Source organism: Mobula birostris, chromosome 13 (genome assembly GCF_030028105.1).
Source record: "Mobula birostris isolate sMobBir1 chromosome 13, sMobBir1.hap1, whole genome shotgun sequence".
Lineage (NCBI taxonomy): Eukaryota > Metazoa > Chordata > Chondrichthyes > Myliobatiformes > Myliobatidae > Mobula > Mobula birostris.
Genome location: NC_092382.1, coordinates 38,200,191 through 38,227,758, shown reverse-complemented (window position 1 = coordinate 38,227,758; position 27,568 = coordinate 38,200,191). Strand labels below are relative to the sequence as shown.

The 27,568-nt window shown below is 43.9% G+C and overlaps 1 protein-coding gene across 1 annotated transcript in view; it reads left to right on the top strand.

Moving 5' to 3' along the window:
* Window positions 1-27,568, top strand: part of LOC140207898 (uncharacterized) — a 188,254-nt gene that overhangs the window by 109,532 nt on the left and 51,154 nt on the right. The window contains exons 5-6 of the mRNA XM_072276441.1: window positions 11,918-12,196; window positions 12,404-12,880. Coding sequence (XP_072132542.1) covers window positions 11,918-12,196; window positions 12,404-12,880 — 756 coding nt within the window. The remainder of the gene's footprint in view (window positions 1-11,917; window positions 12,197-12,403; window positions 12,881-27,568) is intronic.

The window sequence follows — 27,568 nt, the reverse complement described above, 5'->3', positions numbered from 1 at the left end:
AATTGTGTATTGAGACAGGCTGTCATCAGGCAAAGGTTCACTAGGTGAATGGGAAACCTACAAAAGTGAAATGTTGAGTGTACCAAGCTTGTATGTGCGTTTCAGAATAAAAGTAAATATAACAGGTTTACAGAGTTTTGGTTTTCAGGAGATATTGAGGCCCTAGTCAAGAAAAATATGGAGTTGCTTAGCAGGTGTAGGCAGGTAGGGGCAACTGAGCTACTTCTGGGGTAAAGTAGATGCAAGAGAATACTGAAGAAAAATCAGGAAGGTTAAAGAAGACATGAGATTGGCCAAGGAGACAATGTGAACTAGATTCCGAAGGGGATTCTACAGAAATGCAAAGAGCAAAAGAATTGCAAGGGACAAAATTGATCCTCTGGAAGAACAGAATAGTAATCAATGCGTGTAGCCAATAGAGATGGGAGAGATCTTGCAGGATTTGTTCTGCATCTGTATTTATTAGGAAGACGGACGCAGAAGCTAGACAGAATATATAGAAGTAGGGCAAAGCAGATCATGGACCATATAATTTTTTACAGAGGCGAACATTTTACTGCCTTGAGGTAAACTCGGTGGAGAGACTCCCAGGGTCTGCCGACGTGTTCCTTCGGAACACCTAGATGGCAAGTGCAGGCATTGCTCGGGCTCCAGCAGAGATACTTAAATCATCCTTAGCGACGGGCGAGGCACCGGAAAATTGGACGATAGCGAGTAAGACCAGAAGATGTAGGAACAGAATTGGGGAAATTGGCCCCGCGAATCGGCTCCGCCATTTCATCATGGGTGATCTAATTTCCCCCTCTGAGTGAATCTACACGAACAGAAGATAAAAGATCAGAATTGGGTCACTTGCCCCATCGTGTCGACGGGTAAGATGAAATGTTGTTCCGCTGTTTAAGAAAGGGTCTCTGCTGATGTGATCTTGACATCAGTCGAGGGAATGATATTGGACGGTATACTAAGGGATCGGGTCTTTGTGTATTTGTATGGACAAGGACTGATTAGGGACAGTCAGCACATTTTTGTGCCCTGCAGCTTGTGTCTAATGAATATGATAGAGTTTCAAAGGAATTTACTAGGAACGTTGATGAAGACAAGGAAATGGATGTTGTGTGTAGAGACTTTAGGAAAATACTTGACAAGGTCCTGAATGGGATGCTGGTCAAGGAAGTTCAGTTGCTTGGCATTCAATGAGAGGGAGCAAATTGTATTAAGCATTAGTTTGAAGGGAGAAGCGAGAGAATGATTGCCTCCCTGACTGGAGGCCTGTAACTAGTGGAGTGCCAAAAGGATCGATGCTGGGTGGGTTGTTGTTTGACATCTATATCATTGATCAAGATGGTAATGTGGTTAACTGGATCCGCACATTTGCGGATGACACCAAGATTTGGGGCACAGTGGACAACGAGGAAGACGATTGGAGTCCAGCGGGATCTGGACCAGCTGCAAAAATGGTGGATGGATTTTAGTATAAACAAGTGCGAGGTGCTGTGCTTCAGTAGGAATGCAGGTCCATAATTCATTTAAAGTGGCGGCACAAGTATACAGGGTCCCAAACCTATCTTTCTCCTCCTTCCCTCCACCCTACCGCTTCCCATCCCCAATCTCTCTCTCCTCCCTTTCGGCCTCCTTCAATCTCTCCATTCACAGCAGTCTCTGTCTCATCCACTCACTCTCGCCCCTCCCTCTCTCTCTTCCACTCTCCAATCTCACTATCCATCTCTGTTTCCCCTCTTCCTTTCCAAATCCCTCTCCCCCTCTCTCTCTCCCCCCCTCTCTCTCTCCCCTCCTTCATTTCTCTCTGCATTCACCGCAGTCTATGTTTCCTCCATTCACTCTCTCCGCGCTCCCTCCCTGACAGCCAAGTTAACCGACGTAAAAATTACTAGTTTCTGCGTCTCTCCCTCCCCGACGGCCATTCTAATAACAGTGACGTCGTCCATCTCACGTCTGTGCGTTACTCCTTCAGTAGCGCCCATTTCCAAGCAACCTATCACTCCCTACCTGGGTACAATTTGTGGCCATTTAGAATGGCCGTCGTTTAAGAAAGATACATTTCTCAAATCTTTCTGGCGAAGTGTGAATCAACAACCCGCTGGTCAACTAAGTGCGAAGGTGTTTCTTGTGGCAAGAATTGCCCGGTTGAAATTGCAATAATCAAATGCTGCTAGTGTTAATAAATGAATATTCATAAGCATTCCTGAATCGTACATGGGCGAACGGGTTTGGTTTGTTTTCAGAATGAAATTACGTGTCCCGGAACATAGCGTCATGTGAAACTACAGCTCAGAAACAGGCCCTTCAGCTCATCAATACCAAAGCCAGTTATAAACTGCCGACTCCCATCGCAACCCTCCATACCTACTATCCACGCACCTACCCAAACTTCGACTAAACGTTGAATTCGAGCTTGCCTGAAATACTTACGTTGGCAGCTCATTCCATACTGTCACGACCTTCTGAGTGAAGAAGTTTCCTCTCACGTTGCCCATAAACTTCTCATATTTCACCCTAAACCCATGACCTCTGATTGTAGCCCTACCCAACCTCAATAAAAAAAGCATTTACCCGCATCTATGCCCTTCGTAATTTTGAATACCTCTATGAATCCCATCTCAAACGTCCACGTTCTAAAGAATACAGTCTTACCCTACTCAATCTTTCTCTCTAACCCAGGTCCCCCAGACCCGGCAACATCCTTGTACTTTTCCCTGTACTCCGTCAACCTTGTTTACACCTTTCCTGTAGGTAGGTGACCAAAACTGCGCACAATTCTCCAAATTAGGCTTCAACACCGCATTATACGACTTCAACATAACATCCCATCTCCTGTACTCAATACAACGAATTATGAATGCCAACGTGCCAAAAGCTTTCTTTACGACCCTATGCACCTGTGGCACAACTTACAATGGATTATGGACCTGTGGTCCTAGATCCCTTTGTTTATTCACAATCCTGAGTTGCCCTACCGTTGACTGTGTAAGAACTATCCTGGATTGTCCGACAGAAGCGCAAAACCTTGCACTTGTCTGCATTAAATTCGATTGGCAATTTTCAGCCCATCCTTACAGCTGTTGCAGATCCTTCTGCAAGTCATGATAGTCGTCCTCGCTGTCCACTACACCCGCAAACTTGGTGCTATCCGCAAATCTGCTGATCAGTTAACCACATTATCCTCTAGATCATTGATATAGATGACAATCAACAAATGACCAAGCACCGACCCTGCGGCACCCCACGTCACAGGCTTCCAGACAGAGAGTCAACACTCCACTATCGCTTCTTACAAGCCGAATCCTGAATGCCAAGAAACCGCCTTGACCAGCCTCCCATGCGGGACCTTGTCAATTCCTTTACTAAGGTCCATGTAGACAATATCCACAGCCTTGCCTTCGTCCACTTTGCTGGTAACCTCCTCGAAAAATTCTATAAGATTGGTTAGAAAGGACCTACTGCTAACAAAGCCATACTGACTGTCCTTAACTAGGGTCAATCTACAGATACTGGAAATCCAAATAACACACAAAAAACGCTGGAGAAAATCAGAAGATCGGGCAGCATCGGTGCAAAAGAGTACAGTCGACGTTTCGTGCCGAGGCACTTCATCAGAACTGGTCAGTCCAAGTTTATCCAAAGACGTATATGTCCAGTCGCTCAGAATAACTTTCAGTAACTTTCCCAACACTGATGTCAGACTCACCGGCCTGTAATTTTTTGGTTTGTGTTTACAGCCTTTTTTTTTTAAACAGCGGACAATATTGATTACTCTCCAGTCCCATGGTACCTCACCTACCTGCAATATCTTTGCTAAAGCCCCGTCAATTTCTGCACTTGTCTTCCGCAGGGTCGGAAGAAACATTTTGTTGACCCTGGGGATTATCCACTCTGATTTGCCTGAGGGTCGCAAACACCTACTTCCCTGTAATCTGTACATGGTTCTTGAAATTGATGCCGTTTTGCCTCAGTTCTATAGACTCTGTATCCGTGTCCCGATGAAATGCAGATGCAATGAATTCATTTAAGGTCTTCGCCATCTGTTTTGGCTCCATAGATGGATGATCATTCTGCTCTTCCAGAGGACTAGTTTTATGCTTGCAGTCCTTTTGCTCTGAACATGTCTGTGAAATCGTCAATGACTCTCCTTCACCTTGTCTACTAGAGGAACGTCATGCCTTCCTTTAGCCTCCCTGATTTCTTTCTTGAGCGATTCTTGTACTTGTTAGACTCCATAAAGACCTTATTTCATCCTATTTGCCGTCCGCTGCTAAACACCTCCTTTCTTCTTTCAACCGGCGCCTCAATATCTCTTGCAAATCAACGTTCCTATACTCTTTATCCTTACCTTTTATTCTGATCTGCACTTGCAGACTTCGTAGTCTAAAACTTTTGTTTTTGAAGGCCTCACATCTTCCAAGTGCATTTTTGCCAGAAAGCCGCCTGTCCCAATTCACACTCGCCAGAGACTTTCCGGTACCAGCAGAAGAGCGCTTCCGCTAATTTAGAATCTTTGGCCACGGGTCACACCTAACTTTTTGCATATTACTTTGAAATTATGGTCATCGTGGTCACTGGATGCTAAGTGCTCCCATGCACTAATATCTGTCGCCTACCCTGCCTCTTTCCTTAACAGCAGATTCAGTATCGCACGCTCGTTCTTTGGGACTTCTACATACTGATGCAGAAAACGTTCTTCGACACGCTTAACAAACTCTAACCCGCATTGTTCTTTTATAGTATGGGGTTCCCCGTATATTATGTGGAAAGCTAAAATCACCTACTATAACAACCTTAACGTTCTTGCAACAGTCTACGATCTTTATCGCTAGATATTCCTTTATATCTCTAGGACTGTTGGACGCTCTTCAATATAGTCCCATTAACGTGGCCATATATTTATTACTTCTCAGTTCCACACTTATCGCCTCTCCAGTCGAGTTCTACAGTCAGTCCTGACGGAGCACTGCCATGACATTTTCTCGGACTGGTAACGCAACCCCTCCTACATTAATCCTCCCCGCTCCGTCACGTCTTAAAGAATGGTTCCCCGAAATAGCAGTGACCGGTGTGGAGTGTTCGAGCTGAAACTCGCCCAGCGCCGGAGATCTCAGTTCACACACGGGGTGGAGCCTCAACCCGGTGGAATCAAATTCACAGCCTGGGACTGGCTGAATAAAACGGAGAATCTCCACCCCGCTGGTTGCCCCAGAGGAATAAGGAGGAAAAGAGCGATCGACACGGAAATCCAGACAGAAACTACTTGCGACCGTGAGGGAACGTTCACACAGCCTCTGCAATTCTGTTTGTGTTTGCTGCATTTGTCTTACTCCTCTCTTCTCCCACTGGCCGACATGAACCAGACCGGTGAGGAGGTGTGGGACCAGAACTGCAGACTGGCTCATTAACCCCGGCTCATCCGGACCTGTCTGTCTGTAATGAGCGACTGACGCTCTATAACCGAATAGGGTCGGGAGCGGCAGCCCAGGCTGAATTCCGGTGCCTGGTCGGCACATTTGTCATCCAGGATCGCACTGAGCACCGTCTGATATCAACATCAGAGGTATATGTTGTTTCTGGTTTCTCAAATCAGTGTGCGTTTACAGCGGGGCTCGGCTTTGTATGGATTGGGAGGGAATACAAGGGGAGAAGGCAGCTCTGACAGGTTCAACGAAGTAATTATAGACCAAATGAGTTAAAAGAAGCGACATCTTTACCTTCAGTCAAACACATTTTCTAGGGCGGTTTCTACTGAGGCAGTGCAGATGAAGCTTGCTCACGGATAATAATATGAAACATGTCCCGCGGGGCAGGACAGGGTTTCTTCTCCGATTTCTCTCTCTCTCTCACACACACACACACGCACACACACACAATTAAAACTAACTTCCCAGAATAACAGGGCGACCGGGAGATTTTACTGTTTTACTGTTCGGGACGTGACAGTGGAGAATGCCACAGAACAATTTATTTAATTGAATCGCAAAATACGATATTAAAACTACAAATGATGGAAGTTTGGGGTAAAACTAAATGCTGGAATCTCACAAAGACTGGTAGCAATCGTAACAAGAATTCATTCAGATTGCAGACACTGGGGAGCTTTCTTTTCTATATCGCCGGGTGTTTGTTATTTCTTTTCTGTAACAGAAATAATTAAATACCACATTAAGCCTACTTTGTGCAGAGCTGAATTGGAGTGTCGAACTGGTTTGTTTGGGATCCGCCCGGTGGACAGGCAGCCGCTTGCCCACAGAAAATTCGCGCTGTGAGTCTCACAGAACAGCAACACCGGCCCCTCCCCGGCAGCTACTAAATATCTGCCGCTGGACTGGTTGGAATGAAGTTAGCAGAAAACGACTTGAAAATATATCGACACGGAAACAGAACATACTTGGTGAATTGAGGTGAGACTAATTCAGCTTCTGATATCTATTTCCGATCACTTTTTCCAATCAGCACGTTATGTGATCAGGGAATCATCAGCTCTATTGTAACCCTCCTCTGGTGGTGGTGGTGTTAAGTGATCCTGCAGTTTTCCATCTGCATGTGTGAGATTTTCCACAATTGACGTCAAGGTTAAAAACAGTTCTCGAACCAGGGGTTATGATTTCAAAGCCAGCATGCGAAAAGCTGTTTAGCCAACACGGGTTCGGTTTCCAAACTTGTCTCTGCAGATAAGTGCATGTTCTTTCCTCTTTGTGACTGTGCTTATTGTGAGTGTTTCGAGCTGATCTCCTGAACGTCATGTAGAAGCAAAGACTTTGATTTTGCTTAAGGGCTCGATACATAGAAAACAGTCGGGGGTGGGGAGACAGTTACAGAAAGCGGCAGGTGGTCTTGCAAAACGAAAACCATGATTTCACTGTCTGGGTCAGAAAGTTCGATGGGCTGAGTGGCCAATTTCTGCGTGGTATGTTCACAAGAAAAGCTCTGACGACAGTTAACGTAAATCCATTTAATGCGAACGGACCATAACACATGTAAATTACCTGTCGCCGAGTCAAAGCCGAACATTGCAGTAATTCTATGCCTCTGTCAGACCCAGTTGCAATCACTCCAGGTCTGGTAACGTGCTTCCAGCAGCCCAGCCCTTTAAAACCGCTCCCATTCTGTGGAAGTCGAATCCGGATAAAGTCACTCAGAGACCGTATAAGTACAGACTCGTTTTTCCAAGCACCTGGGGCTTACTCCGTTATTCGCTCAAACAGGAACAGTCTATGACTGTCCTACCCAATCCACTAACTGACTAACAATTCCCCTTACACCACAGGTATATCCGTCCAGATACCCCACACACAAGACAGGCTGGAGCCAAAGTTATTTACTACATGACAGCCCCTAAAGACAAATTACAAAATAGTCATAATGGCTTACACACACGGAACAGACTGAAGCTGTCCTATCTCTATGCATGAGTGCACAGGGAGATAAGCATCCTGAAACCCCAACTAGCTACCCTGAAGAAGAAATATGGCTCAGCATGGCTCAGCACATCTGTTCATCACCAGCAGTTTCTTTCAGAAAAACAGGCTGCTATTGTTTAACAAAGTGTTAACCCTTTTACATACTTTATCATTCCCACTTTACATGATCAACGAAGCAGTAATCTTTTACAGAGAAAGCAAACGAGTACAGCATTGACTTATCAGTGAGTAAAAACAGCAGACATCAGTAATTATAACAATGATATGTACAACTATTAGGCCATAATACAATATCATGCCCCACGTATTACCGAACAGGCCTTCGAAGACCACCATTTCGACCCTTCGGTGAACCCGTGTAAATCCTGCCCTACTTCCTTGATGCTGTCAATCTCCTTGGCAGTGTGCTCGGAGAGGGATGTAATGTTAGAGTCATCAGGGATATAGGTGCAGCATTCTGTGTCAATAACAGCACAGGTTCCCCCTTTTCTCAGCTGGGATAAAATCTAAAGCCATACGATTCTGTGGGACTGTTTGACGGATTGCAATCATTTCAGTGGATATTTCTGTTACTTGGGCCTGTGTTTCTGTCAGGGCCCCTTCAGTATTGTGGCCAGCTCCTCAAGTGCTGTAGCCAAATTGATTATCTCTCATGAATTCCTGGCTACTCCATCGGAGAGAAAAGTGATCATCCAAAATCGCTCAGTCTCAGCTTCTCCGCTGCTGGGCACCTGCAAGTATGGCCAGGATGCATGTTTCCCAGTACAGGAAGTTCTGTTTGAGAGATACCATCCCTCAGAACACTGACAGCCACAGTCATCTCTGACTGGACACAGTCCCTCACCTCACTTCCCCGGGTGATATTTGAGAAAGCCCAGGCTGGGAGTTCCTCAGTCTCACCACTATCAACCAAAACATTTTCCTTTAGTCCGAGAGAGTCCTTCTACTCAGTTCCTTCAGTAACACGTTTGCAGTCTGTTCGATGCATCCACCGAGATTGCCCCTTCAGTTTCACAGCTGTGGGAGTGGTCAGTAACACCTGATATGGTCCTCTCCACCGAGGTCCGAGTTTCCCTCGATCCTAGTTCTTGATCAGGACAAAATTACCAGGTTCTATGGTGGAATAGTCACTCCTCTCTGCAGAGTGGTTCTCTTCCTTGTAAGCCTGTTGTACCTGTGAATGTTATGCTTGGAAAACTTTGGTTAGTTGGCATATATATTTCCCCATCTCTTCCTCCAGGGTATGCATATCCAATTTTGCTGGTAGACTTTCTGGGAACAATGGTACACAAGGTCTTGGTCCCCAGGGTGTCCTCATGGGCCCTCCATAAAAGATTTCAGCTGGTGACAACACTGTTTCCCCCTGTGGGGTAACCCTCATGTGGAATAGGGGTAACGGTAGGACCTTCAACCAAGTGAGTCCAGTCTCCACTGTTAGTTCAGCCAATTTACTCTGCAGAGTGCCATTGGCTCTCTCCACTATGCCAGCGGCCCGTGGGTGGTGTACACAATGGAATTGTTGCTTCATAGCTAGTTCGTTACATACCTGTTCGTTTTCTTTCACCACAAAGTGTGGGCCATTGTCAGAGCTCAGCATCTCTGGCAGGCCGTACCTGGGAATTATTTCCCGTAATAATACCTTAACAACAGTATTATTGGTAGTTGGAATAGCTTCAATCCATCTACTAAACACATCTATAATAACTAAGCAATATCTATAGCAATGTACTGCAGGCAATTCAATAAAATCAGCTTGTAGACATGAATAAGGTTCACCTGTCAAGGGAGTAGTACCCAGTGTGCAGGGTACAGGTTACCAACCATTCCCTCCTTTCCCAGGTGTGTACAATTATGTATTTAATTGACTGATATTGATAAAAACTCTGCAGGAAATTAAATCTGCCCCACTGGGGTGATCCAAGAACCTAGGTCAGGGTCTTTCTGGCACCCATCTGAGAAAACAATTTGTGCTCCTCCTCAGAGGCGTCCCCCTGAAAAGTATGTACCTCCAGCATGTCTGGCAAACTCGTTCTGCTTAAGTCACGAAACGTTGCTTGACGGGAACCCGAGGGCACCACAACTACCGAGGATTGTGCCGCACTTTTCACTGTCTCTTCCACTAAAGCATTGCCTTTAGTGACCTGGTCGGACATGCGTATCTGGGCCGCACATTTAACAATAGCCAAAACTCAAGGTAGCTGTAGAACTGTGAGTAAAATTGTTTACAAAGGTGGCATTACTAATGGGGTGGCCAGAGGAAGTCTGGAATCCCCATGTTCCCAGAGAGCCCCGTAGTCATGTACAACTCCAAATGAATAACAGGAGTCTCTGTAAACGTTCGCACTTTTGTCTGTTGCTAGGATACAGGCACGAGTCAGAGCAAACAGCTCAGCCTTCTGGGCGGAGACAGCTGCTTCAAAAGAGGCCTGCTCAACTATTTCAGTGTCCATCACTATCGCATAGTCAGAATATCATTTTCCTGCTGGATTCACAAAAGAGCTTCCATCCTCATAAAACGTTGCCTGGGGCTTCAGGGGGTATTGCGGAATGGATGGGAGAGTCTGTCCTTCTTTCATGGTGATCCAGACAGGGGGGCAGTTGGTGTAGTCGAATTCATGGCCTGAAGTTGCCCAGAGATGGGGTACAATGTCTTGAGTTCGGTCAATATTAAAAGAATGTCTTACCAGATGTCCCATCTTCACCTCAGACTCCTTCTAGTATCGGAATTGGCCCATGGCCAAGTCTTGCCAGTCTCCTTCGGTGCTGGAGGCTTGTTTCGTTGAGGTGTAGGCAAGGAACCCAGGTTCTTTGGCTTGAACCCAGGGCAAACCCTAACGGTGGTCTGGGGAAACACCAGTCCTGTCTGTTGCCAAAGGAAATCCAGAACTTCGGTCAGTAATGCATTGCCCTCTCTTCCTTTAACCTCTCCAATCACCATGACTGGGAACTTCTGTCCCTCGAGGGGTGCATAATATTGGCTTTCCTCAGTTGAGTACGCCATAGGGTCATAGCACAGAGTCACGGCGGGTGGACCGCTGGCATTGGGGTTTCAAATGAAGTGGAGTCCTGATTAAGTAACCACCAGTTGGGGGGTCGGTAACTGGGGAAGCTGTCGGTTGTTCACTGATCCCAGGGTTCCAGTAATATGTCAAAGCTCGTCGCATTCAATTTCAATCATAGTAAGGCCAATCCATATTATTTGTTTCAATTATGTGGGCGAACCAAACATTCATCTCAGCAGTAATTTCTTACATGGCATTAAAACTGTGATACTTTAAGTTAATAATACATAAAAGAATATCCCAGCTGCACATCAAGGAAGACTATTTGCGTGAGCGTGTTTCAGTTACTGTGGGGCCAGGAACCCATGCAGCTCAGTGGGAACAGGGAATAATACCAATGGAGAGAGTCAAACTGAGCCAGGTCACAGATTGGAGATGGCAGAAATACCCCATTCTTATAGAAACAGGAAGAGCATCAGAGAATTTGATGGTCATTGCAGATACCAGCACTGTGCCCAGATAGAATATGATTTCTCTCTCCAGCTTGGGTTGAACCTCACTTTAACAGTGTGATGTCAGATCACACCTTGGCAAATCAAATGATCTCATCTGAAATGTTGTCCTGCCACACTGATGGATTTTGTAAATCTTTTTACAGGTTAAAAATGAGAAGGAATTTGTCTCCAGGAATCTCAAGCATGGCACGCCAGTTTTGCTGTCTCTGTCTAGATATTTAAGAAGTGGAACAAGGGATTCAATCGACCATCCTTCCTGCTCAGACTGTGCGGAGGGATTCACTTGGTCATCTGATCGAATGGCACACCCGTCATCTTACACAGGGGAGAGGCCATTCATCTGCTCAGACAGTGGGAATGGATTCACTCAGTCATCTCAATTGAAGGTATATCAGCAAGTTCACACTGGGCAAGGCCATTCATCTGTTCTGGGTGTGAGAAAGGATTCAGTCGATCTTCCCACCTGTGGACACACCAGTCAGTACACACCGGGCAAAGGCTGGTCATCTGGTGAATTCGTGGGGAAGGATTCACTCAGTCATCTGACCTAATGGCTCACGAGCGAGTTCACACCGGGGAGCTGCCGTTCAGCTGCTCAGACTGTGGCAAGGGATTCACTTGCTCATCTAAACTGAAGGTGCATCAGCAAGTTCACACTGGAGAGAGGCCGTTCACCTGCTCATTCTGTGAGAAGAGATTCACTCACTCTTCCACCCTACAGAGACACCATCGACTTCACACCGGGGAGAAGCTATTCACCTGCTCAGTCTGTGGGAAAAGATTCACTGATTCATCCACCCTACAGGGTCACCAGCGAGTTCACACTGGGGAGAAGCCGTTCACCTGTTCAGTCTGTAGAAAGGGATTCAGTCATTCATCCCACCTACAGAGTCATCAGCGAGTTCACACTGGAGAGAGGCCGTTCACCTGCTCAGAATGTGGGAAGAGATTCACACTGTCATCCACCCTACAGAATCATCAGCGAGTTCACACTGGGGAGAAGCCATTTACCTGCTTAGAATGTGGGAAGGGATTCACTCAGTCATCCAACCTACAGAGACACCAGCGAGTTCACACTGGGGAGAAGCCATTCACCTGCTCAGTCTGTTGGAAGAGATTCACTCACTCATCCACCCTACAGAGTCATCAGCGAGTTCACACTGGAGAGAGGCCATTCACCTGCTCAGAATGTGGGAAGGGATTCACTCAGTCATCCCACCTACAGAGACACCAGCGAGTTCACACTGGGGAGAAGCTGTTCACCTGCTCAGAATGTGGGAAGGGATACACTAAGTCATCTGAATTATTGGCACACCAGTCAGTTCACAGTGGGGAGTGGCCATTCATCTGCTCAGAATGTGGGAAGAGATTCACTCGGTCATCACAACTACTGGCACACCAGTCAGTTCACACTGGGGAGAAGCCGTTCACCTGCTCAGTCTGTGAGAAGAGATTCACTCAGTCATCCCACCTACAGAGTCATCAGCGAGTTCACACTGGGGAGAGGCCATTCATCTGCTCAGAATGTGGGAAGAGATTCACTTACTCTTACACCCTACAGAGACACCAGCGAGTTCACACTGGGGAGAAGCTGTTCACCTGCTCAGAATGTGGGAAGGGATTCACTCAGTCATCCAACCTACAGAGTCACCAGCGAGTTCACACAGGGGAGAGGCCGTTCTCCTGTTCAGTCTGTGAGAATAGATTCACTCACTTATCCAGCCTACAGAGACACCAGCGAGTTCACACTGGGGAGAAACCATTCACCTGCTCAGAATGTGGGAAAGGATTCACTCGAGCATCCAACCTACAGAGTCATCAGCGAGTTCACACTGGGGAGAAACCGTTCACCTGCTCAGAATGTGGGAAAGGATTCACTCAGTCATCCCATCTACTGGCACACCTCTCAGTTCACAATGAGGAGTGGCCGTTGTTATGAATCCCTAGGTTTCGTTTGCTGTGGACTGTCATTTTAAGAGAGAGAGAGAGAGAGAGAGAGAGAGAGAGAGAGAGAGAGAGAGAGAGAGATTAAGAAGGTGAATCAGTCTGACTTGCAGCTTCTTTACATCGCTCGCAGCTTGTTTAGTTTAAACCGAGGACACAGACACTCAGAGTCAGACAGAGACGAAGGAGGAAAAAATGGAAGGATCGAAACCAGGGAACTAGTGGCCAAGGGTCACTCTTCAGAACTTTCCTATGCCCACAAGGGTGGGTTAATTATCGATTCAGCGAACATCAAATGTATGGATGTCACCTCGTTTGATCCATAGGAGTGGATCTGATTTGAGGTAGCCTGTGAAGACCACTTATGTGTTAACCCTTGCCTGGGTGTGGTGTGGTAATTCACTTGAAGACGATACCCCTTGTGACAAGTCACTTTCAGTGATAATTCGTATGTGGATTTGGAATGATGACAGATAAAATCTGCAGTGACTGTTCTCTTGCTTTACCACCATGGGACCTGTGGAATTCGACATAATTGCCTTCTCTGGAAATTCACCCTGGATTACAAATATCTCTCATCACCTATTCCATGGCTGAACTGAACTTTCATATTTTACCATCTCAAGACTCTAAGCCTTGTTTCCCCCGAGCTCAATAGTTTGGGAGTTATATTTACCCACACATATATACACATAACACTGTTAACTTTTGTTTATCTTGCTTAAGTTACTATATTATGAGTCGATACTAATAAAGATAGTGGTTTTAGCATCAAAGCCAGACTTCAGGTGTAGTCTACTGCTGCTAGTTCATTTCTAAAGCGTTATGGTTTGTAACAAAATTGGGGCCTGCGTCCAGGATATGAACAAATTCGGGGGCGTATTGATTGATTAATTGTCAATTTCATTGGGAAAATCCCTTTTGATTTATTTGTGTGTGGGAAATCAGCAGCAATGAATGCTGATAGATTTCTGCAAGCGCCAACCTTTGAGGCATTAGAGGACGCCAGGATTGAGTTGTTGAGTACTGCTAAAAGGTTAAAACTTGGAAAGGTGAAATTGACAATGAGGAGGTCACAGATGCAGAGGATAATAACTGAGCATTGTGTATCCGAGGGTGTGTTTAAAGTGGAGGAGTTGGAGGTGTTTCCTGAAAGTAAACTGAGTGAACTTGAGCTCCCGTACAAGTTAGAAAAAATAAAGATGGAGGCTGCAGAAAGGCAGAGGCAGTTTGAAGCTAGAGAGGCAGAAAAACAGAAGGAGGAAGCAGAAAGACAGAGGCTGTTTGAGCTGGAAAGATAGAGAGATTGCAGCAAAGTGGTCTAGCATTAGACTCTGGTGATAAGTTTGAGGCCAGTCGGGAAGTTAAATTGGTACCTCCATTTGATGAGGCAGAGGTTGATAAATACTTTCAGCATTTTGCTCAGAGTTTAAAGTGGCCAAAAGAGGGTTGGCCTATTCTCTTACAAAGTGTAATTAAGGGGAAGGCTCAGCAAGCCTATTCTGCTTTGACAGTTGATGAAACAGCTGATTATGACATTGTGAAACAGGCTGTGCTCAAAGCTTATGAGTTGGTCCCAGAAGCATACAGGCAAAAGTTTAGAAATTTGAAGAAATCTCTGAACCAAACTTGTATGGAATTTGCTTATGAGAAGTTTGTGTGTTTTGACCGCTGGCGCACATATAAAATGTAAATGATGACTTTAACAGCTTGAAAGAGTTAGTTTTAATTGAAGAATTCAAAAGATGCGTCCCTAATGACTTAAAGACATATTTAGATGAAAAGGATGCTGCCACTTTGCAGGAGTCTGCTAGATTAGCAGATCAGTTTGCTTTAACTCATACGGTTAAATTTACCCTGAATAAAAGCTACCAAAAGAGTAGCAGGGATAACCAGGGTAAACCAGAAATTAATGCTGGGACTAATAACAAAAGTAAGGATGAAGGGAAGAAGTTGAAGGAGAAATATTCTGGTCTTACTTGTTACTATTGTAAGAAAGCTGGTCATATGATGGCTAATTGTTCCATCCTGAAGAAGAAAAAGGAAAAGGAGGCAGTCCCAGATGCCTGTGATCAGTCTGTTGAAGCACCTACAAACCCACATTTTGTTGAAGCTCAGTTAAGGACTGAGAGGTCTGACCGAGTGAAGAAGGAATTTGATCATTTTATGTCAGATGGGTTTGTATTAGTAAAGGAAGGGTCAACCCCAGTACCAGTGAAAATTCTTCGAGATACTGGGGCTTCTCAGTCACTTATATTAGACAGCGTTCTAAAGTTTGGTGATGAGTCTGACATTGGTGAGGTAAATCTTATTAAAGGCATTGGGGGCAGCATGGTTTCTGTGCCATTGCACAAGGTAACTTTACAGTCAGGGTTGGTTTCGGGACCTGTTAAGATCAGATTATGCTCCGGTTTACAGGTGGACGTTGTTACTTTGCTGTTAGGGAATGTCCTGGCAGATGGTAAAGTTGTTCCTGCAGTGCAGTTGACAACTAAGCCGACCACTGACGACCCACAGATGGATTTTAACATTTATCCTTTCTGCGCAGTAACTCGAAGTATGGCTAAATGTCTGCCAACGCAGACGGTTCTGTGCAGCATGATTCTGATACCCATGACAGCCAAAATCGGGATTCAGGTCATGATGACTTAAAACAGAGATCATCTTCCTCTTTCCCTCCTGCTCCATGGAACCAGACTCAGTGCCAGAGACCGGATCACCGTTGTCGTCCTCTGTCAGGTCATCCCTCTCAACAGCATCCAAAACGAGATAATGATTACTGAGGGGGATGGCCACAGGGGTGCTCTCTACTATCTGAGCTCTTCCCATCACTTCCCTGACAGTCACCCACTTATCTAACTCCTGCAGCCTCAGTGACTAACTCCTTGTAGCTCCTATCTAACTCCTGCTCACGTTCCATTATAAGCTGCAGGTCATCAAGCCGCAGCTCCAGATCCCGAACGCCGTCTCTCAGAAGCTGCACCTTGGTGCACCTGGCACAGATATGGCCATATGGGAGACTGGAAGATTCTCGGGGTTCCCACATATTACTCCCAGAGCAATCTCCTAACCCTGCAGACATGCTCTGGTACACGTTTATATGCTCAGTAAACATGTTCACTGCTTAATCACCTGGAGGAGGGAACGAGATGGGAAATAGTCATAGTCATACTTTATTGATCCCGGGGGAAATTGGTTAAATTGGTTATCTAACTATGCTGAGAACACAGAAGCAAAGGAAGAAAATCCAATGATGACATTCTGTTTCTGCATCAAGTAGTTCAAAAGGCAGATTGTATTTTGGCCTTCACCGCACAGGGAGTGGAGTTAATGTAATGGGCCAGTGTAGCTACCATTGTACAGGGTGTCAGTGAAGCTACATCTGGAATTCTATGCATGGCTTTAACCCGCAAGCAGAAAGAAATCTTAAGAGTAACTATGGAGTCAGCCAGAACAGTTTTACCAGTGTAATAAATGGGATGATTTACCAGCAGAGGTGAGATGATTTGGCCCTGAATTTAGAACATATTCACAAACAATAGGTTATTTGTGAAGCATCTTGAAGTATCTCTCCTCGTCAGTCAGAGAGCCACAGAGAAGGGTCGATGAGAGATGCTCATTTCAAATGGAGATGTGTGAAAATTCCTGGAAATTTATATTTTCTATTTAATTTCGCTTTGTGATCAATGAGCTATCTATCTATTTGAGTGTACACTCTTTGGGATTCACTGCCCTGAGGGTGTGAAGGCCGGTTGGCTGGGTATTTTTGAGGTGGACATATATAATTAATTAAGGGGAGCAAGGGGAATGGACACAGGAGCTTAGATCATACACAGTTGTGTTGAATAATCATGAGATCATAAGACACAGTGGGAGAATTTTTCATCTTCTCTGTTCTAAATGGAGGTCCCACTATTCTGAGGGTGTGTTCCCCTGGTCCCCGACTGCAGGAAAAATCCTCTCCACATGCACTCTTTCTCTGCTTTTCGGCATTCGACAGCCTCCCTCATTTTTTTTTTCTAAATGCTATAGGATACAGGCCCAGAGACATCAAATGCTCCTCATGCGTTAAACTTGTCAGCCTCGGAATCATTTTCATGAACCTCCTCCGGACTCTGTCCAATTTTTCCCGAGATCAGTCCCTACACTATTCATAATAGTCCGCGTGGTTTAACCGTTGCCTGATAATATCTCAACATAGTATCCTTATGAATAGTCCTCTCGTAATGAATGGTAGCTTCATATTTACATAACTTTACTGGTGAATGCCCAGAGTGAAGAATAGAAGGAAAGGCGATGGGCAGTGATTTTTTTTTTCAACTGGAAGGAGAAATCGATACTCATGCCTTCAGGTTTGAGCTACACAGGTGGAGTATGATGTGTTTTTCTTCAACCCTGATGCTGTCAAGTTGAGCAACTCCAGCCATTACTGTTCTGCCATCATCCCTGCTAGTGTCCCCTTCCAATCAACTTTGGTGAGCTCTTCTCCCATGCCTCCATATTTCCCCTCACTCCACTAATAATGACACATCTTGTTGTACCTTTCCCCACTCAAAGTGCAGGGTGAATTCTAACATGTTATGATCACTGCATCCACACGCTTCCTTTACCATAAGCTCCCTAATCAAATTTGGTTCCTTACACAACACCCAATCCAGAATTAACTTTTCCCTAGTGGGCACAATTACAAGCTGTTCTAAAAGGCATCTCATTGGTATTTTCCAAATTCTTTCTCTTGAGATCAAGCACAAACCTGATTCTCATAATCTCCCTCCACCCATCTGGCTCACGGACTGTTTGCCCCACTCCCATTGGGGGGCAGACTACGCAGCATCCTCACCAGGACTACCAGCCTCTGGGACAGCTACTTTTCCCAAACAGGAAGGCTGTTAAATAACTCTACCCACTAACCCACCCTTCCACACCATCAGACCCCTCTACTTGTCTGTCATCTTATGTGCAGACATCCTATGCCAAGCGTCACTTTAAGGACATACAATCAATCCGTACACAATATATAAGCTGTGGATGTATGTTTTCACTATTGTGTTTTTGTGCTGCATTGGAGCCAGAGTAAGAATTACTTCGACCTCATTTACACTTGTCTGCTGGAAATGGAATGAAACAACCTTGAATCTTGAATAAACATTTCAGCAGGTTGCAGCGTCACGTTTCTGTCTCAACATTATTGTGGCAGAGCGCCACCTGGTGACAATAGTGTCCACAAATCAGGGGGTCCTGTTATGGCAATTCACCACCAAGTGGCAGTGTTGTCCACAAAAGGGAGAGGCTTGCAGCGATAACGAGAGGTGCAGGGGGCTGGAAGCCAACTGCAAGTGGAAGAATTGCCAGACCTGCTCCAAACCGCTCTCCTCACCACTAGTCAAGGTCCCAAACAGTCCTTCCGTATGAGGCAACTCTTCAACATCGTGACTGTTGGGGTCATCTACTATTTCCAGTTTTCCCAGTATGGCCTCCTTGACATTAGTGAGACCCGATGAAGTGTCTGCATTCTGCACGCTGTCCCGATGAGATTCTGCAGATCTTGCAGATGCAGAGTAACATACACAAAATGCTGGAGGAAGTCAGCAGACCAGGTAGCTTCTATAGAGGGGGATAAAGCAAAACAGAGATTTCCTGCCGAGACCCTTCATCGGGACTGGAAGTGTGGAGAAGCCAGAACAAGATGGTGCGGGGAGTGGAAAGAGTCCAAGCTGGTCTGGTCCAAGGTGAAGTCAGATAAGAGTGACGGTGAGTGGGTGGGGGAGGTGGGAGATGAAGTGAGACGGTGTGAGGTGGGAGGTGGAAAATGCAAAGGGCTGAAAAGAGGGAATCTGATAGGATAGGAGAGCGGAAAATGGGAAAAAGAAGGAAGTAAAAGAAGAACCAGAGGGAGACAATCTGCAGTGGAGAAGAGAGAAGTGGGAAGACGGAATGGAGGAGACGGACATGTGGGTTGATGAAAAGAAAAGGTGGAGGTTCAAGTTGAATACTTCGATGTTCATATCATGAGTAGTAAACTGCCGGAATGTAATATGAGGTGTTGCTCCTCCAGCCTGAGAGTGCACTCATCGTGTTAGTTAAACAATGAACCAGAAAGGAGTGGATTAGTAATTTTCCCCTGGGATCCCTATTACATCAATCCTCTCTCACCTCAAACTGGTGCCCTCTGTTTGTTGATTCCACAAAAGCGGGGAAAGGGACTGCTCTGTACACTCATGGTTTGGAAATCCTGCACAAGGTCAGCCTCAATCTCCTGCACTTCAAGGTGTGAAGTCCCAACCTGCCCAACCTCTCTCCAGAACTCAGTCCCTCGAGTACCGGCACCATTCTCGTAAATCTTCTCTGCACTCATTGTAGCTTCACGTCATCTCTCCTATAGCAGAACGACCAAAACTGAATACAGTAATCCAGGCACGGATACCCAAACAATACCCTAACCCTAATGCAACCTCACTAGCCTGTTCTTCAGGCCATGAGCCATGAGGTATGAGACAGGGGCTGCTCAGCCAATCAAGTCTGCTCCACCATTCCTTCGTGTCCAATTGGTTATCTCTCTCAACTCCATTCTCCTGCCTTCTCCCCATAATCTTTGAACATCCATTTAAAATACACTCACTGACTTGGTGTTTACTCTGTCCATGGCAATGAATTCCAAAGATATACCAATCTCTGCTAAAGAAATTCCTCCTCATCTCTGCTTTCAATCGATGCCCTATATTATTGAGGCCGTGGCCTCTGGTCCCAAACTCACACAGTATAAGGTGCATCTTCCTTATAGGCAGTCTATTGAGGTCTTTCAATATTTAATAAGTTTCAATGAGATCCCCTCTCTTTCTTATGGACCAGCGAGTACAGGTCAAAGCCGTCTAATACTCCTCACACGTTAACCCTTTCATTCCTGGAATCATTCTCATGAACCTTCTCCGGACCCGTTCCAATACGATCACATCTTTTCTCAGATAGGAGGTCGGAAAGTGCTCACAATACAAGAAGAGAGAACAGAAGGAAATCTGCAGATGCTGGAATTTGAAGCAACACACGTAAAAGTTGCTGGTGAACGCAGCAGGCCAGGCAGCATCTCTAGGAAGAGGTACAGTCGACGTTTTTGGCCAGACCCTTCGTCAGGTCTCCTGATGAAGGGTCTCGGCCTGAAGCGTCCACTGTACTTTTTCCTAGGGATGCTGCCTGGCCTGCTGCGTTCACCAGCAACTTTTATGTGTGTTACACCAAGAGCGATCTGACAAATGTGTTATTAAGCTACAGTATCACATCCTTGCTCTGAAATGCTAACATTACAGTTGTTATCCTTTATCAACTCAATCTGCAAGCAAAGCTTTTGGGACCTCTGCTCAAGGACCCCCAAGTACCTATGCACCTCTGATTTTTGAATTTTCTCCCATTTATTTATTTTTTTCTTCGCCCTTATTCCTTCTACCAATTGTACGTGACCGTACACTTACATACACTGTATTTCATCTCATACTTCGTTGCCTGTTCTCCAAACCTATCGAGCTCCTTCCTGATCTTGCAGCGGCTATCTCAGATGCAGGCCACTATTCCTGAACGAAGGTTCAATAAGGTCGATCCTTTATAAAACCGCCGAACGACACCAACTTTACTCAATCCTTCGTGTTCTCGTATTTCAGTAAGGTCTTCACTCTCCTATACTAGACTGTAAAGGTAAATCAGAGGTGCAACACACAAAACTGGCAGCGATTGGTGAAACTGCCGGCACAACGATATCACCTTACAATAGAATGTATAACTCCACTTTAAAATGAAACCTCAGCATGAGACGAATACGCAGCAGGTCGAAGTAACTGACGAATTAAACAATGAATCAACTGCGACACAACAGGGGTTTCCCCTTTTATATACCTGTAGGGAACATGTCATCACGTGACGTCATACTAGCGGGAAAACTACATCACCCCACCATCACAAGACCATTACATCATGCTCACAAAACACTCAATTACATCATCATCATAAGACAGTCACAAGATACCCACGAGGTATGTAGCACCTTCCTGCAAAATGGAAAATTGTGGTCTTTGATGAGAAAAATTTAACAACTATTTACAGAAAAAAAATTACAAATCTATAAAATCTACAACATACACAATGTACACAGTGTAATCATACAGCACCTTACAAACTAATATACAGTAGGACTATTAGAAATGTTAAAATACCTTTACAGGAAATACATTACCACGCCATAAAAAATACATTGTACATTCAACATCTAGATAGACAGTCAGCAATCACGTTATCTTTGCCTTTAATATGAGTTATCAAAATATTATACTCCTGCAACATCAAACTCCAATTCAGTAACCTTCTAATTTTGTTTTTCATCTTACTCAATATCACTAACAGATTATGATCGGTGTAAACTATGAGTGGTTTCTGAGTTGTACCAACATACACATCAAAATGTTGTAAAGTCAAAACGAGAGATAATAATTCCTTTTCTATGGTTGAATAATTTCTTTGATGCTGATTAAATTCCTTAGAAAAGTAAGCTATTGGACAATCAGCCTGATTACCATCATCCCTTTGAAGTAACACTGCTCCTGCTGCCTCATCACTAGCATCTACAGCTAATGAAAATGTGCTTTCAAAGTAAGGTGACCTGAGCACCGGTTTGTGACATAGCAGAGTTTTCAAGTTATCAAAGGCCTCTTAACAAGGCTTTGTCCAAACAAACTTTTCACTTTTCTTCAAGAGATTAGTTAACGGTAATTTACGGTAATATCCTACCATTCCCAAGAATCTTCTGAGAGTCTTTTTAGCAGTTGGAATTGGTACCTCTAAAACTGCCCGAACTTTTGCCTGAATAGGAGCTAACTTACCCTGACCCACAACATAACCAAGGTAGGTCACAGTGACATGACCAAATTCACTTTTAGCTAAGTTAATAGTTAAGTTAGTTTTTGAAAGCCTTTCAAATAGTTTCTCCACCTCAGTAATATGGGCTTCCGAAGTATCATTTCCTGTAACTAAATCATCAATATAGGCATCTGTATCTTTTAACCCATGAATCACAGAATTAATCATCCACTGGAAAGTACGTGGTGCATTCTTCATCCCAAAGGGAAGAACATTATATTCATATAACACAGATGGGGTTACAAATGCAGAAATCTCTCTACCTGTATCCGTCAATGGAACACACCAATAACCTTTTACCAAATCAATCTTTGTAAGGAATTTCGCTTTTCCAACTTTGCCCACACAATTACCCACTCTAGGGATAATACGCATCAGTTTTTGTCACAGCATTCACCTTCCTGGAATCCGTACAAAACCGAATACTACTGTCTGGTTTAGGCACCATAACACAAGATGAACTCCAATTCGAATTAGAAGGTCTAATAATATTATTCTCCAACATATACTTAATTTCATGTTCAGCAAGTTCACATTTTTACATCTTTATCTGATATGGATGTTGCTTTATGGGTTTGGTATCTCCAACATCTACATCATGTGAAGCTACTGTGGTTCTTTTAGGAATGTCTGGAAATAAATCCGTAAATTTAAGAATTAATTGCTTCATCTACTGCCTCTGCTCCGGCTGTAAATGGACTAATTTCTCATCAATATTTTCCAGAATTGTTGAGTTTGGTTATCTGGCATAAATAATGTTGGGTTTAAAATGAGTTACAGATGAATCAACCATTAAGTTCCTCATGGGATCAGACTCACTATTATTGACCACAACAGTCATACTAGCGGTTAGTTTCTCATAATATCGTTTTATCACATTTATATGACAAAGCTGTGTTGGCCTTCTTCGATCTGGTGTTTTTAAATCACATAATCCACATCACTAACTTTAGATATAACCTCATAAGGACCATGAAATTTAGCTTGTAAAGGGGTTATTTGCACCGGGAAAGGAACCAACACCTTATCTCCAGGCTTAATTCTAGCTTCCTTATCATACCAAGGTTTCATTTTTTTCCTGGGCCGATTTTAAATTTTCCCTAGCTAAGCTATAAACTTTATGTAATCTTTCTTTAAATTTTAAAACATAATGCAGCAAATTAGTATGTACCCCATTTATTAATCCACTGTTCTTTTAACAAGGCCAAATGTCCTCTAACTCTTCGCCCAGTCACAATTTCAATAGGACTAAAACCTAGGGATTCCTGCACTGACTTCATACCTTGATGGCCACCCAAGGGCATACTATGATCCAAAGTTAAAATCTCATTCCGATAACCTTTAGGAACTACTACCTGGTAAACAACCTCCCATTCTTCACTTGCGGGAATCGTTGGTGATCCACTTCCTCATTAATACTCCCTCCTCAAAATAATATCCCACTGGCACCTTCTCAATTTCACGACCTGGAAGAAGTTGTTCCTTTAATTTGATAATCTCAGGATCTTTAATCTGCTCTGCTACCATCTCCGTCCGAGACAGAGAAAAATCTTCATGGTCAGCCCTCCTACAAGAATCTTGATCAAACAATGAATGTAAGAATGTTTCTGACACATCCTCAAAATTCGAACCCCGAGGTGATCAGTCATGGTAGCAGACCAATTCTGCACATCAATCTTTTTGGCCATAGCTCGGATTACAACATGAGAAGAATCCGTGTTAGAATCCACCTTTGGTTCCTCAGAGATGGGCTTTATTGTCAAATGCACTTCAGGAAAAACTTGTCCATCTGCTAAATCATTTCCTAACAACAGAGAAACACCATTCACGGGTAAACTGGGTTGTGGTCCTACTTTAACAGGTCCTTTAACTAACCCTGACCTTAAATCTACTTTATGCAAATGTACAGGCATAAGGGCACTCCCAACACCTCGTGTATAGTTCACCTCACCAATGTCAGACTCATCACTAAACGTAGAACACCGTCCAACATAAGTGACTGAGAAGCTTCAGTATCCCTAAGGATTTTTATTAGCATTGGAGTGGATTCCTCTTTCAAGGATACAAATCCTTCGGTTATAAAATGATCATATCCCCTCTTAACTTGGTCAGACTCTAACAAAGCTTCATTTGAATTGTTCGAACCCTGTGGATTTACAGGTGTTTCAATATGTTGCACACAAACATCTGGGACCGCCTCCTTCTCCTTCTTCTTCAATCAGAAACAGTTAGCTATTACGTGACCAGGTTTCTTACAATAATTACAAATAGGACCAAGATGTCTTTCCTTCACATGTTTCCATTCATCCTTACGGTTCTCACCAACTTCTGATTTAATTTCTGGTTTACCTTGACTCTCTGTGCTATTTTTCCTTTTGAAAGTTCTACCCGGAGGAAATTTACACTTGTGGATTAGAACATACTCATCTGCTAATTTAGCAGACTCCTGCAATGTAGCAGTGTCCCTCTCATTTAAGTATGTCCTTACTTCAACAGGGATGCTCCTTTTAAATTCCTCCATTAAAATAAACTCTTTTAAGTCATTATACTCTTCATTCACATTTTTAGAGGAAACCCATTACTCGAAACACACAGATTTATCGTAGGCAAATTCCACGTAAGTTTTTTTTTCTTCTACAGGTTTCTTCAAATTTCTGCATCTTTCTCTATAAGCTCTTGGAACCAGTTCATGCACTTCCAGTATATGATGCTTCACAATATCATAATCAAGTGTTTGCTCAGCAGTTAAAGCTGTATAAACTTTTTGAGCTTTAACTTTAATTACACTTTGTAACATCACAAGCCATTTATCTTTCGGCCACCCTGAAATCAGAGCTTCAGTTTCAAAGTGTTGGAAATATTTATCCACTTCTGTTTCATTAAATGGAGGAACTAATATAACTTCCCGACTAGCAACAAACGGGGTTCCTAGGACCAGAGGATTGATTCTCCATCTTTAATTTCTCCATGGCTAGCTCAAATTCCCCCCGTTTATCTGTTTCTCTTTCTCCAAATTCGCTTTTCCTATAAGCTTCTCTTTCGGGCACCTCCGCTTTAAATAATTCCAATTTTATCTGTTCAATATGTAATTGCATCTCTAGATTACTCATCGGAGACATATCTAACACTTCTTTATCAAAATCACCCGAATTTATACAATATTCCGCTATTTCCCTTTGAATTACTGGCTTTGTTGTAACCTTCGAAATACCTTTAAGGTCCAGCCTTCTAGAAATCTCGGATACATCATCCCTTTTGGCCTTCGCTTATAGCTCCGGGTTTGGGGATGCCATAAACTCGTCAATATTCATTGCTGCCGAATACCACCCACAGACCAATCAAACAAAAGAATCAGGTATTTCCCTTTTCCACATCAGGTTGATAATTAAAGAAACACTTAGCCTCAAAATCGGAACATATCACAGACGAGCCCCAATTTTGTCACCTGTCCAGCAACACTGAATATAGAATTTAGTCAAGTTTTACAAACAAACACAAACATTTATTAAACTCTGCTGAACAATAGCGAAAAGTATTCAAACGACTAACTTAACCAGAAGTTAACCATTGTACAGCAACTCTGGAACAGTTCTTAAAGTGGTAAATTCAAAAGTTCAAGTGATTTATACAGTCGGTACGGAGAGACTTCTCTGGAAACGGAATTCATCCAGGCGTGACGTTTCTGCTGATCCCGTCCAAAGGATTCACAACGAAGGAAATAAAATGGCTTAAAGGAACTGACCTTTTGAATGCTGCATAAACCTTCCTGATCCTTCAGGGGCTCTCTCAGATGCAGGCCACTATTCCTGAATGAAGATTCAATAAGGTCGATCCTTTATAAAACCGCTGAACGACACCAACTTTACTCAATCCTTCGTGATCCCGTACTTCAGTAAGGTCTTCACTCTCCAATACTAGACTGCAAAGGTAAATCAAAGGTGCAACACACAAAACGTGCAGTGATTGGTGAAACTGCTGGCACAACGATATCACCTTACAACAGAATGTATAACTCCACTTTAAAACGAAACTGCGTCATGAGACGAATACGCAGCATATCGGAGTAACTGATGAATTAAACAATGAATCAACTGCAACACAATAGGGGTTTCCACTTTTATATACCTGTAGGGAACATATCATCACGTGACGTCACACTGGCGGGAAATTTACATCACCCCACCATCACAAGACCATTACATCATGCTCACAAGATACTCAATTACATCATCGTCATAAGGCAGTCAGAAAATACCCACGAGGTATGTAACAATGGATACAGTCTTACGATGCTGGGTAAATGAAATCAGCTCAGTTCGTGTGATTGAGTTGAGCAGTGATGGAGAGAGAGAGGTGTGGTGGTTATATCAGTAAGCCGATGCCGTCGACCCTCCGTTGTCCTCCGAAATGACCTTTAAGTCACCGAATGTGACCACACAAAGGAGACCAACTTCTGTAGTTATTAACCCAGGCAAGGATTGGATACACTGATATCTTCCCACCGGTCAGCCCTTTTCCACACTGCGAGAACCACTGATCAATCCTCCAAAAACCCACCTTTCTGTGGGGACTACAAAGCTCATCCAGTGTGCTAAACCATGTGTGTGTCTAACAACCAGCTGACCTTGTATTTATCTCAGCATGCTGAACACCAGCTGTCCATCACATAACGCCGCCCTCGGTCACCATGACGACTCACGAGCTGCTCGTTGCTCTCTCTCTCTAAATCAGCTGAACCCTCTCTCTCTCTTTAAAGGTACAGTCCATAAGGGATCATTCAGGATATCGTCACACCTACTTACCTTTTGGAAAAATTGTGATCAAAGAGCAAAATTTTTAACTGTGCATTACAAAATATAAAGCAATGCGGATGTGATTATCATGTAGCACATGACAGAATCGTATACAAATACTAGTTTCTATATCACTTTTAAAATTAACATTCAGATAGTCAATCTACCATGATATCGTCTTTCTCTTTCACATGCTTTGTTACAAAAAAAGTCAAATTCCTGCAGAACCAGATCCTGGTATATTCAAACTGGCGTTTCATCACCCATTGTCCCTTTTCCACTTCACCAGAACAATTAACCATCACGTGATCAGCTCGCATAACTGCCTGAACTTCATGCTGCACAGGTAACACCTTATCACCAGTGTTTCCCAAACTAAGCCCATTTGGTGAACTTCCAAACAAGTTGTTAATTCCAAACAAGTAATTACTTTTATCTCCAACATATTTAGTTCCACAGGTTTCCATAGTAACACACACAGATGGTCCCTCCTGGTCAAAACAACACTTCAAGTTTTGTCTCTCCACACCACAAACTTCAGTTTGTTTATTTCTAAAGTCCAAAACAAACGGTAACAGACTAGCAGGCACCTTGTTACCAAACCACCATCCCTTCAGCAAGGTCAACGGTCCTGAAACCAATCCAGACTTTAAATTTACCTTATTCAAAGGTTCAGAAACAACACTTCTTTCTTTATCTTCAATAACATTTACCTCACCAATTTTCATCTCATCTCCAACTTTTAGAACACTGTCTAATACAAGTGACCGAGAATCCTCAATTTCCACTGGTACCAAGGTTAACCCCTTATTCACTGAACCAAGTCCATCTTACACTAAAGGACTGCATTCCTTTTCAACCAAGTCAGACACCTCAGACCTTAACTGAGTTTCAACACAAGGTTCAGTACCCTGTGAATCCACAGGTACTTCAACAACCTGAATACAGGCAATCGGGACGGCTGCCTGTTCAGGCCTTCATCACTGGTC